The sequence below is a fragment of the Thamnophis sirtalis genome, unplaced genomic scaffold (assembly GCF_051295495.1).
Source record: "Thamnophis sirtalis isolate CommonGarterSnake01/CBP01778 unplaced genomic scaffold, rThaSir2_p1.2 scaffold_3, whole genome shotgun sequence".
Taxonomy (NCBI): domain Eukaryota; kingdom Metazoa; phylum Chordata; class Lepidosauria; order Squamata; family Natricidae; genus Thamnophis; species Thamnophis sirtalis.
Genome location: NW_028261383.1, coordinates 133,407,435 through 133,418,810, shown reverse-complemented (window position 1 = coordinate 133,418,810; position 11,376 = coordinate 133,407,435). Strand labels below are relative to the sequence as shown.

General features: G+C 44.1%; 1 protein-coding gene across 5 annotated transcripts in view; it reads left to right on the top strand.

The window, feature by feature from the left end:
- The window catches only part of BAHCC1 (BAH domain and coiled-coil containing 1), a 130,001-nt gene extending 122,679 nt beyond the window's left edge, over window positions 1-7,322 (top strand). For all 5 annotated transcript variants that reach the window (XM_087710166.1, XM_087710165.1, XM_087710163.1 and 2 more), the window contains 4 exons: window positions 44-217; window positions 1,876-2,957; window positions 4,448-4,684; window positions 6,762-7,322. In XM_087710166.1, the coding sequence (XP_087566292.1) occupies window positions 44-217; window positions 1,876-2,957; window positions 4,448-4,684; window positions 6,762-6,968 (1,700 nt within the window). In that variant the 3' untranslated portion in view covers window positions 6,969-7,322. The remainder of the gene's footprint in view (window positions 1-43; window positions 218-1,875; window positions 2,958-4,447; window positions 4,685-6,761) is intronic.
- The last annotated feature ends 4,054 nt before the right edge of the window (window positions 7,323-11,376 follow it).

Sequence of the window (11,376 nt, the reverse complement as noted above, 5' to 3'; positions counted from 1 at the left end):
GCCTGAATCTGCCTCTGACGCTTCTACCTTTATCCTCCTATAGGCACAGAGCCTTCTGCTGCGTTATTAGTCTCCACCCCCTGCCGTCGTAACAAAAGGTCTTCCACTGATGTTCCCCATTCCAGTGAATCGGCACCCAGCCTTTGTGCCGAGGGATGTGAAGTCTCTGAGTCAACCAAAAGCACAAGTAAGAAGATGATCAGCAAAGAAAAGACTGGTAAGTCAGTTTTGTTTGCATTTCTTGCAAGGGTTTTATTATCCCACCTTATCCTGCCAGGAGCCCATGAACTTAAATTCAGTTTAGAATATGATTTGCTCAAAATTATACTGAGAATGGTGGCTCGTTAGAGATTGAATTTTATATTCATTTTAAATTAATTTGGATAGTCTTTTAAATGTCTATATTCAGTTTCCAGCCTACAGCGATGACAAAAAACACATCTCTGATTCAGAATTTTACCCTTAAAACCAACCTCATTCATTTAAAAAGAAGCAGAAAAATATACTGTAAAAATGAATTGCCAGGCATGCTTCAACATTCCATTACACGTATGCATGTGTATAAATTGATTAAAACAAACAAAAAAGGATAATATTAAATAAGCGGAATAGAACATTAGCAAAAACATAATTTGTTAATAACAAAATAGAAAACTCATAATAAGCTGCGGTATTAAACACGTAGGTGGCTCTCAGGTTCAAGGTTCTATTCAGTATGCCACAAGAACTTGATGGGAAAATGTTCAAAGAGAATGTAGGCAAGGGAATTCAAGCTGTCATTAGAAAAGGTCTAGATCAGCGGTGTCAAACTCGATTTCATTCATGGCTGCATCAGGGTTGTGTTTGATCTTGGGGGCTGGGTGGGCGTGGCCAGCTCAACTTCACTCGTATCGGGGACACCTGTGGTGGCCTCAGTGCTCTGCTAGCGAAAACAGAGCTTGGGCGGCCGCAACGGCCTCCTGCAACCCTCTGCCAATGAAAATGAAACTCCCGAGCCGTCGCAGCCACCCAAGTTCCGTCCTTCTCTGTTCCTGCAGGCCAGATCTAAGCACCTCGCGGCTGGCCCCTGGGCCCTGCAGTTTGACACCCCTGGTCTAGATCACATTTAAGATAAAAATAATCAATTACAAGGAAGACCATATTTACGCAAGTCCCTGTAAATTGTTCGCTAGCATCTCTCTGTTTTTTAAATTACAACAGCCTTTGACCAACCTCTTTTGATAACTCTTCACAATCATTCCTTTGCCCTCCTATTTTGGCTACTTCAGAAGCTGCTTTTCTATACATTTTCACTGATATCAGCTTGGATTCAGGGATCGTGTACTGGATTTGATAACATACCGGTGCACCAGACAGACTTGGCTAATTGCTCATATCATTAAGAAAAAGTGAAAACCATTTAAAGTGAAGGCAATACATCCTGTGTTGGCCATTTAAGATATCCTAGGGAGTTGGAATAATCTGTAGTAAAATGTAGAATTCTTGGTTTAAATAGTTATTTTTCTATCCCCCACTCTCTCCCCCTCCCTCCCTCCCTCTCTCTCTCTCACACACACACACACACTCTCTCACACACACACACACATGTACACACACACACTCTCTCTCTCTCTAGAAATGTAACATCTTTTATTTCAAAATGGAATTTGAAAGGTGAGGAACATCAAGGGATTGACCTGGGCGAATAGGAAAAAGTTAGGATCAGACCTAAGAACTTCTGGGCTCCCCCTTCTTGTAATCTGTTTCTCTAGTTCCAAAGCACAAGACGTGAAGGAAGAGGTTTAGGGAAAGCCATACACAGATTTGAACCAGTTCCATAGCACAGGCGACAGCTGCCACTGCCAGTACTTTTCTGATTCTGTCCTTTCCCCGCAGGTAAACCCGACATGCTGCATTCAAGTTCAAAAGCCCAGCCTGGAGACCACTTCTTGAGCCGTCGTAGCAACTCTCTGCTCAGTTGGACAACTGTGACCCAGAACAAGCGCAAGACGTCCAGCAAGGGCACAGTCATGCGGCAAAACCTCTTCCAGCTCAATGGGGGCAGCAAAAAGCTGCGGGCCAAAGAGGTGCTCTTCCCCGTGCACAGTGTTGCTGCCCCCATATTCGGTAATGGCTTCGGCTCGGACTCTTTCAGCCGCATTGCCAACTCGTACTCTGCTTTTGGAAGCTCTGGCCTGATCCTGCCCTGTGCTCAGAAGCTTTTGCGTGCCAAGAAAGTTGAGCGGTTGGACACTGAGCTGGGCAAGGCTGGGCGCAGGAAAGTTGGCGGCGAGTACCTGGTCAAGCTGGATCACGAGGGGGTGACGTCCCCCAAAAACAAAAACTGCAAAGCCTTACTGATGAGCGACAAGGACTTTGGGTCCCTGTCTGGCCATGGCTATGTTCACCCAGCCTTGGGGATTAAAGAGAAGAAGAGCACGCTGCCTATGGGGCTGGCATTGCGCAAATACACTGGTCAAACGGAGTACGGGCTGCACTGCGATAGTGATTGCCACAGCTCTTATTCAGACATGGACGAAGATGAGGTGGATGATCTGGCAGGCAGCGTCCCCTCCCGCTTCCTGACACGGCTTTCCGTCTCCTCCTCGTCTTCAGGATCGTCCACCTCGTCCAGTTCTGGCTCTGGCTCCACTTCTAGCCTCTGCTCATCCGACAACGAAGACTCTTCCTATAGCTCCGATGACGAGGACTCCACGCTCCTTGTGCAGACCTGTCTGACCCACCCAGTTCCGGCCTTGCTGGCTCAGTCGGAAGCCCTGCGCTCCAAGAGCAGCGCCTTGCAGAGGTGTTTTGGCGCTGGGGCCAAGAGCAAGCTCAGGCGCAAAGAAACTCTGAGCTTCGCTAAAGCCAAAGAGTTCTCCCGCCGGCAACGGCTGCCCTCGGTGGAAAACCGGCCAAAGATCTCTGCTTTTCTGCCAGCACGCCAGCTCTGGAAATGGTCTGGGAACCCCACTCAGGTATGGAAAATATCAGGATCCTGCGTGGCGAGTCTGGGCTACACAATAATGCAAGCTGAGGGAAATGGCTTGAATTTGCTTTGTGTGCTAAGGAAAACGATACTGTTGAAGATAGTTCTCAAAGTTTTTTTGGCCTGAACTCTTAGAAGGAAATGCTTAAAAGGAAGTGATTCATGCATTTGGTTATTGATCCCAGTCACTTGGTGATTTTTGAAAGGAGGAGAGGCTAAACTTGGGAAACGTCCTCCCAGCTTCAGACTTCCTGTTGCTGATCAGAAAGGAAAGACCAATTTCCCTTTCTCTAGTTGTTGACAAAAGAACTGTGAATTCCTGTTTTCACATTGTTTTAAGGCTAACTACCTTAGTTGAAATGCTACTTTGCCGCAGTCTTCAGAAGGATGTCCCACTAAAAAAGAGCAAACTTGCTTATTCTATAAATATTTGGGCTATGCATTGTGCTGCATCCATATGCAAAAAGGTGCTTAGTGCTCATATCCACATGCCTTTAAAGCAGCTGCACAATTCCCCAATATTGCTCAGCATCCAAGATACAAATGCGTATCTGTGTGCAGCTGTTTTGCACCTCCTTTGAGCAGACAACAAACCAAGAAGTTCCTCCTTCAGCTACAATCTCCAGTTTAATGGAAACCTTTACGGAGTTGCAGAAAACATCTTCAGACCATGATTTTATGGCTTGTCCTGAAGCCTTTAAAAAGGAAATCTTAGTTAATTGGCACTTCCAGGGCTTGCCTGTTCACTCACTGCGTGCAAAAAAAAAAGGGAATAAAGCTATGTGCAGGAGAGCAAAGGGTGTTCCTATTTTGACATATTTAACCAGGCAGGGATTGTTCTAACAAGATCTGTGGTTTAGCAGCTGATAATCAGTAGCCTTCTCTGTTTTAAAGAGGAAATTTTCTAATACTGGCCACATTCTGCAAATGTGCTGCCAGTGCAGGATGGTAAAGGGTTTTTATTTTCCCCAACTAACAGCCTCCCCTGAATCATTTTTTCTCCAGAGCGGAGGCTGTTCGTTGCAGCTGTACCTGGGCTCGGGCAGATGCAGTGGCCTCTCCTTCTGGCTCTTTCAGACAGCCCGAGCATGGCCGTTCCCTGTGAGGTGCCAGACACGCTCTAGGAGGCTTATTCCTGGGCTGCACTCCATGTCAGTAAATCCCCTTAGGACAGCAGTACAGGATGTATAAGGCATTTGCCAACCCCATTTGTGTTTCCTTGGTTATCCTCTCTCGGGCCTCCTCAAGCAAAAGCATTGGGGGGGGGGGGTCTCCTGGTAGCAGAGCCTGGGTTTGCTGTAGTTAAGCTCAATTGCTGTCTCGAGGCTACTCTTTGGAGGGCTTTGTTTCCATGGCAACCCACAGGCTCCCCGGAGGATCTCTTCCAAAGGCCTCACGGCCAAGAGGCAGGGGGCATCCCAGATATCACGCAGGCCGCCACTTACCCTGCTTCTGCATACTCTGTCCCCTGTCCTACAGCGCCGTGGCATGAAGGGGAAAGCACGGAAGTTGTTCTACAAAGCAATTGTACGGGGCAAGGAGACTCTGCGCATTGGCGACTGTGCGGTTTTCCTGTCAGCTGGCCGGCCCCATCTGCCCTACATTGGCCGCATTGAAAGCATGTGGGAGTCCTGGGGCAGCAACATGGTGGTCAAAGTAAAATGGTTCTACCATCCCGAGGAGACGAAGCTGGGCAAGCGACATAGTGATGGCAAGGTGAGGGAAGAAATCTTCCAGTGGAGCAGAGGGTGGCAAACAAGAATGTCCTCCTGGTGCTGGATGAAAAGGCATAATGAGCTGGAGCAGAACAAAACTCGGGACCTCCAGAGAGATCACTGGACGATTGGCAGTAATTAGCAAGGCTTTCTTTAATGACTACAGCAGGGTTTCTTTATAGAATCTTCCTCCCAAATGATGTGGTGGATCTATTAACAATTCAAATGGATACCTCTGCTTTCATTAGTAAATCATCCCTTGATATGCTTTAGATAGCAGAAAAGAGCAAAAAAAGAGCTACCGTATTTTTCGGAGTATAAGGCGCTCCAAAGTATAAGACGCACCTAGCTTTTGGGGAGGAAAACAAAGGGGGGGGGGGAAATCTGCTTCTGCCTCCCGGCAATTTGCCTCCTTGCAAAAACAGCAAAGGTGATATACACTATTTGTGGTGTTACATTTCAGACTATACTTGTACAGATGCTGTTAAAATTGATGCGCCTTTCTGGAAGTTATTCTCTGCTATTTAAAAGAAGATACAATAGCAGAGGGCCTCTTCAGATCAAGCATTTATTTTAAAAAGATTCTTCATTTTGTTCAGTTGTCTAGAACAATAATAAAGCAGTCTTTAAAAAATGAGTCTAATAATTTGAACGTTCTATAGGCATTTATAGTTATTGACTTACGTCCTTGCAGCAAATAGCCTGATTAGCACAAGAAAAAAAAATCTGCTTCTGCCTCCCAGCAATTTGCCTCTGCAGCAAACAGCAAGTTTCACTTTCAATTTCGGCAGGGGCCTTCCAATTGCCATAGCCTATTGCCACCTCAGCAAGCCCCATTTTCCCCGTTTGCTGCAAGGAGATAAATTGCTGGGAAGCAGAGGCCAAAGGGTAGGGGACGGTGGATGCGTGGGGCTACATTTAGTGTATAAGACGCACCCAAATTTTCACCCTTTTTTAGGAGGGGGGGGAAGGTGTGTTTATACTCCGAAAAATACGGTATATAGAAGACATCTCTTAAGGTAAATGAACCTGTCATCTCTTCTTCAGTAGCAGCACCTCTAAGTTTACTGCACTCAGCTTTTAGTTGAGTGTATCCGAGAGTAACTCACTCTAAATTCAGATGGAACTAAGTATATGGTGCTGGTACTTTCAGGATTTATTGCCTTTCCCTTTGTTCCTTGCAATGCCTTTTATTCCCACATACCACAACATTACAATTTTACAAGGGAAAAGCCAGGAGCCAGCAAAACATCAGCATTCTCTGACAAGATTGGTAAACTCCCCCAGCTCCACACATGCACATCAATATACACATCAAAATCAATGGTTTTTTCTGGCTTACTTGGTCAGTGCTTTCAACTGGGACACAACCAAGAAAAGATCTGGCAACTGTTTTCATATCACTCTGCAAATTCTCTTCTAAGGGAAATTTGCAGTGTTTGGAATTTTATAACAGAAAACAAATTTGAGGAGGAAATGAGCCGAGAATATGATTGTGCTTGGAGTGCAAACAAGGGAGAAAGAGAAGTTTTCCTCTTATCATAATAGTAAAGCCTAAAATTACCCTACAAAATAAAAATAGTAGTAGGTTCAGCCCCCCCAGACACCCCATTCCCGAAATAAGTTCAAAATAAAGAACCTCTGATAAGAGTCCTGCAATGTGTGTTCCTTATTCCTTACAGAGTGCATGGGCAAATGATAAAAATTACTGCTATAAAATAGTATGACAGACACCATTTGAGGTGAAAAACCAAATAATGGAGACTATCGGTGTCTACCAGCCATGTTAGATTGGCGGTATGGAGACAGCTTGCTTTTGAAGGCCAGTTTTGAAGGAACAAGAGCCTGAGAAGAGTTTTGCTTTCATGTTCTATAGCCAAATACCAGCAGGTAGCTAACTGAGAATAGAATGGTCGACCTAACAGACCTTATCCAACAAGTCTGTTATTCCATTTGGGGAGAGAATTTCCACTTTGCTGGTTAATTGCTACCTTTGCAGAGGATTTTTTTTGTCCCTTAAAAATGGAAGCCAAAGTTATCCCTTTAGTCCTTCATATCTCTTTCTGACCTTTCTGCAGAATGCGCTGTACCAGTCGTGCCATGAGGATGAGAACGACGTCCAGACCATCTCTCACAAGTGCCAGGTGGTAGAACGTGAACACTACGAGCAGCTGACCCGGAGCAAGAAATATCAGGATCGGCAAGATCTCTACTACCTGGCAGGAAGTTACGACCCCACTACAGGACGGCTTGTGACTGCAGATGGTGTGCCTGTCCTGTGCTGAAACTGTGGGACACGACCACTGCTCTAGGGCCAGAAAATGGCTAGAGGGGAGGGCAGAAAGGCCAAGGGACAGTGGAAGGGGCCAGTCTCCTTAGACGACTGGCGGTTGCATGCAAGGCCTGGAAATATGCAAGGTGCCCGGCTTTGCCATGCCGGGGTTGCAGGCTGATCCCGGCTCCCCCACACGGTTCTGTACAGAGTTGAATCCAAGCCATACTTTCCCTAGTACCTCTGACTGTTTGCCGCAGGCCAAACACAAATCAGGTTACCGCTCTATTTATTTTATGTGTAAATAATGTATTTCTGATGGGAAGTTTTATGGAAAAGGAACAAACCAGACAAAAAGGCAGGTTTGGGGAGGGGGTGGGTGGGAGGGGGAGGGTCGATGGGTTTGTGTTCAATGCACTGTTTTCCCTCCAGCTTAGCTGGGGGTGCGGACGCCAGGCAAGTGTGTAAATATAGACGGGGGCACTTGAACGATGTGGCAGTGGAGTCTCCAAAAGACTCTGCTGTCCTCACAGGACTGTGTACTATAGACTTGCCTCAATCTTTCTCTCCTACCATTTTTTATTATTATTATTATTGTTATTATTAATTATTGTTATTCTAATGATAAATATTCTGACAATGTCTGCGGATGTTAATATGCTCCTGTTAAAGAGAAGATTATATATATTATTATAAAAATCAGGATCTCGCATTTTGGTCTCCATCCGGGGATGGGAAATAAGATTCAATTTGATTTATGGCCATAGTGATTCAGTGATGCAGATCACGCTAGGCATACAGGGAAAAAACCTCAGTTCGATCCATAGCGTTTCTGACTTTGACTGGAGGAGGATTTTGACTGAAAACCTAGAAAGCCACTACCAGATGTCAGCAAGGCTGAGTTAGATGGACCAATGGTCTCTGACTCGGGTACAAGCAAACTTCCTATCTTCTGTGGCAGAAACAACTTGACCTCTCACATAAAATAACAATTTAATTAAAAGAATCTTTTCTGTGAAGGCCCTGCTGGGGTGTCTGAATGGGAAATAGACATTCTCACAAATATCAGCTGGTGTGAGAACTCTTAATTTATTATAACGGGAGTTTTGCATGAGCTTCCCCCCTCCCCATTAGAATGCGGCTATTACGCATTGGTTTACTAGGCACCGTCTCCCTGTGGGAGCAGAATTACACACACAACCAATATATATGCCATCCTACATTATGAGGCTGAGTGCAAATGTACTTACTTGTGACAACTGGATTTCTCTCACTCCAGGCAAGTCATCTGTTCAAAGTTTGTTCAGAATTAAGCTTGCCTGAATACAAGTTGTGGCACCTGTAACCGGAATGTCTGATGTAGTCAGTGTCCTGCATCTGGATAACACCTCTGAACAATCATGGATCAGTAATTTCAGGGGGAGGAGGCAGTAGCTGTGAACGCTTAGGTTTATGTCAAGCAAGCTATATGACAAAGGTGAGGAATATGATTCTCCAGATGTTGAACTCCCAACACCCATCATCTTAGTTGGCAAGGTGAGTTATAAAGATTGATGGGAGTTCTGTGGCCCAGTACCATCCAGGAGGCCATACGCTGACCATTCTTATAATAAAGCATAATGTTCAGGTCATAGAGATCACACAAAAATCCATTACCCATTCTGTGAGTGTTCCTTGCTGCATATTGGATTAGTAAATTTGATGAATGCATAACTCATAATGCTTTAAAAAAAATCCTATTTGTGGGTGGGGCTTTAAATATATACCTCTAAATCTAAATGAAATTATTCTGTTCCTCTACAAATATGTAACTCATCCTTAAACATAGATCTATGAGGAATTGCAACCTGAACTATTACTTTTGAACAACAAGTGAAATGTACTGGCAAACTAACAAAACAAATGTACTAGAACAGGAATCCTCAACCTCATCCCTGGGCCGTGGCCCACTACCGGGTGATAGCCTATTTGCAACTGGGTTGCACGAGTGATGGGCCGACGCATACACATGTGCGTAACTCGATTGCGCAAATCAAGCTGTGTGTACATATGTATGCAGAGCATCTTGCCACTTGGTGCAAGTTAAGAAATGCATGCGCACACACCAGTCTGCTGCTTGTGTAGCCCAGTTCTGTCCCTCTCACCGGGCTACAAAGATTGGAGACTGCTGTACTAGAGTAAGTTTTCTTCATGTTCAACTTTATCCCCTGAAAGAGGAGTATCCTAGCTATGTGAAAAGCTTCACTATTTTGCTTTAACTGTAATTAAGTTATTCAGACCACTTGTCCAATCTTTCTGGAGGAGTTTATTCTCTCCCATCCAATTTGCATTTAATCAAAGCAAAAATCCACCCATCCCACCCTTTTCTCAAAAGATTTGCTTGTTGAAATTCTGCAGGCTCTACAGCAGTTAAAATGCACTATTGGGGATCCTCTACTTTCCACCATAGTGCAGATGCTTTTATAATCTCATTTCTGCCCCTGCCCTCTTTTTTCATTCCTTTGGAATGAATTTTTATTTGATACAACTCTCAGCAACTGCTCATCAGTTGATGCTGGGGATTGCACAGCTAAAGTGTCCATTGGTGAAGTGTATTTCTCCCTGAAATACAATTGCATACCAAAGCTTCCTTCTATCTCCCAAGGACAAGGACACTTCCATACACCATCACCTTATCCCAACTGCAATTCAATAAACAACAGATTCTTATGAATCATGCTTTGGGGGGGGGGGGATGATCTGCATTCATGACGCATCAGGATCCTCCTGAAACAGAATCATGTAAGGATTGAAAATGCCTCCCACTTCATGATTTTAGTTAAGGGCTATTTTAATAAGGAACAGGAAAATAATTTTTGAAGTGAGCTCTTTTGCTACCTGTATTTACTTCTCTACATAATCATCCCCATTCAGTACATGCTTATTCCAAAACATACAAGCTTCTTAAAGCCATGAAAAAAACCCTGCTCTTATCTCATCACATCCTGTCTTTCCTTTTCACCTCTTCTACTTTGAAACAAGAATTCACTGGTTTTCAGAAGAAAAAGGAACTTTTGCTGCAACCTGACAAGTCACTCAAGGCAACTGTGAAGTTGGATATCATTGTCCTAACCTGTCTGCTACATATAGTCCAGATTTGGCATCAGGGATTAATTGCTATATATCATTAAAAACTCTTGTGTCTGTAACCTTTAACTGGGCAAAATGGTGCATCGCAGGGCAAAACTTTTTCAATCAAGATACCTCAAATAGGCTAACTTACAGAATGCATTCAAAAGCTATGACCTGTGGCTCCTGTGGAATTGAAATTTGACAAATTTTATATAGTAATTTGTAACATAATTATCAAAGAATTTTATCACACAGGGTAAAACACTGCCTGTGGTCAACTCCTCATGTTTGACTGAGCTCAACATGGGCTACTTTCAGGGCAAATACATCTTTGAAACTCTCTATAAATTTTAAAGAACTTTTCAAGTACATTATTGTTAAAGCCATTGAGAAACCTGGTAACAAAATATCACAGAAATGATGACCCAATGGAGGTCATCGGTTGTCTAGTATTTTCCCAGATTGAATAACTATGGAATATTTGTTAGATTCAAATAGAGAGATGAGAAAGTACTGTCTGGACTTGGTTGACGAGACAACATGGAATTCTTTTGTATGAATTTTAAGAAATAATACTTTTTATATTTCTGACAACTCCACAGTTAACAGAAAAGCAATACTAAACTTTCCTTTAGTATTGCCTTATCATGAGATGGATAGTTTCATGTTAAAAAAAAGCACTGCCTAAGTGTGGTGAGGGAGGTGGGAGGATGACAATCTTGGCTGTCACTGCAGGATGGCAAACAGTTAAACTAAGATGAAGCGACCAAAAGCCATTTTGTCTTTTAAGTAGCCAACAAATCTAAGGTCTTCTACCTCTTGTAGTTAATGGGAGAGGGAGGTTTCCTGGTCTAGACTGAGGACACCACTTGGTTAGCACCAGTGGTGGGATTCACATTTTTTTACTACCTGTTCTGTGGCCATGGCTTGGATGGGCATGGCAGGGGAAGGATACTGTAAAATCTCCACTCCCATCCCACTCCAAGGGAAGGTTACTGCAAAATCCCCATTTCCTCCTGATCAGCTGGGACTCGGGAGGCAGAGAATACATGGGGCGGGGCCAGTCAGAGGTGGTATTTACCGGTTCTCTGAACTACGGTACTCAAAATTTCTGTTACCAGTTCTCCAGAACTGGTCAGAACCTGTTGAATGCCACCTCTGGTTAGCACAATGACTTGCAGGGAAGTGAAAAACAAACACTTCAGGGCACTTTTATAACCAGCCAAAACAGAAACGCTTTAAGAAGTGGTGGTGAAAACTGGTGGTGAAAATGTACAAGTCTGCACCAAGTTGATAGGTAGGAGGAGAGA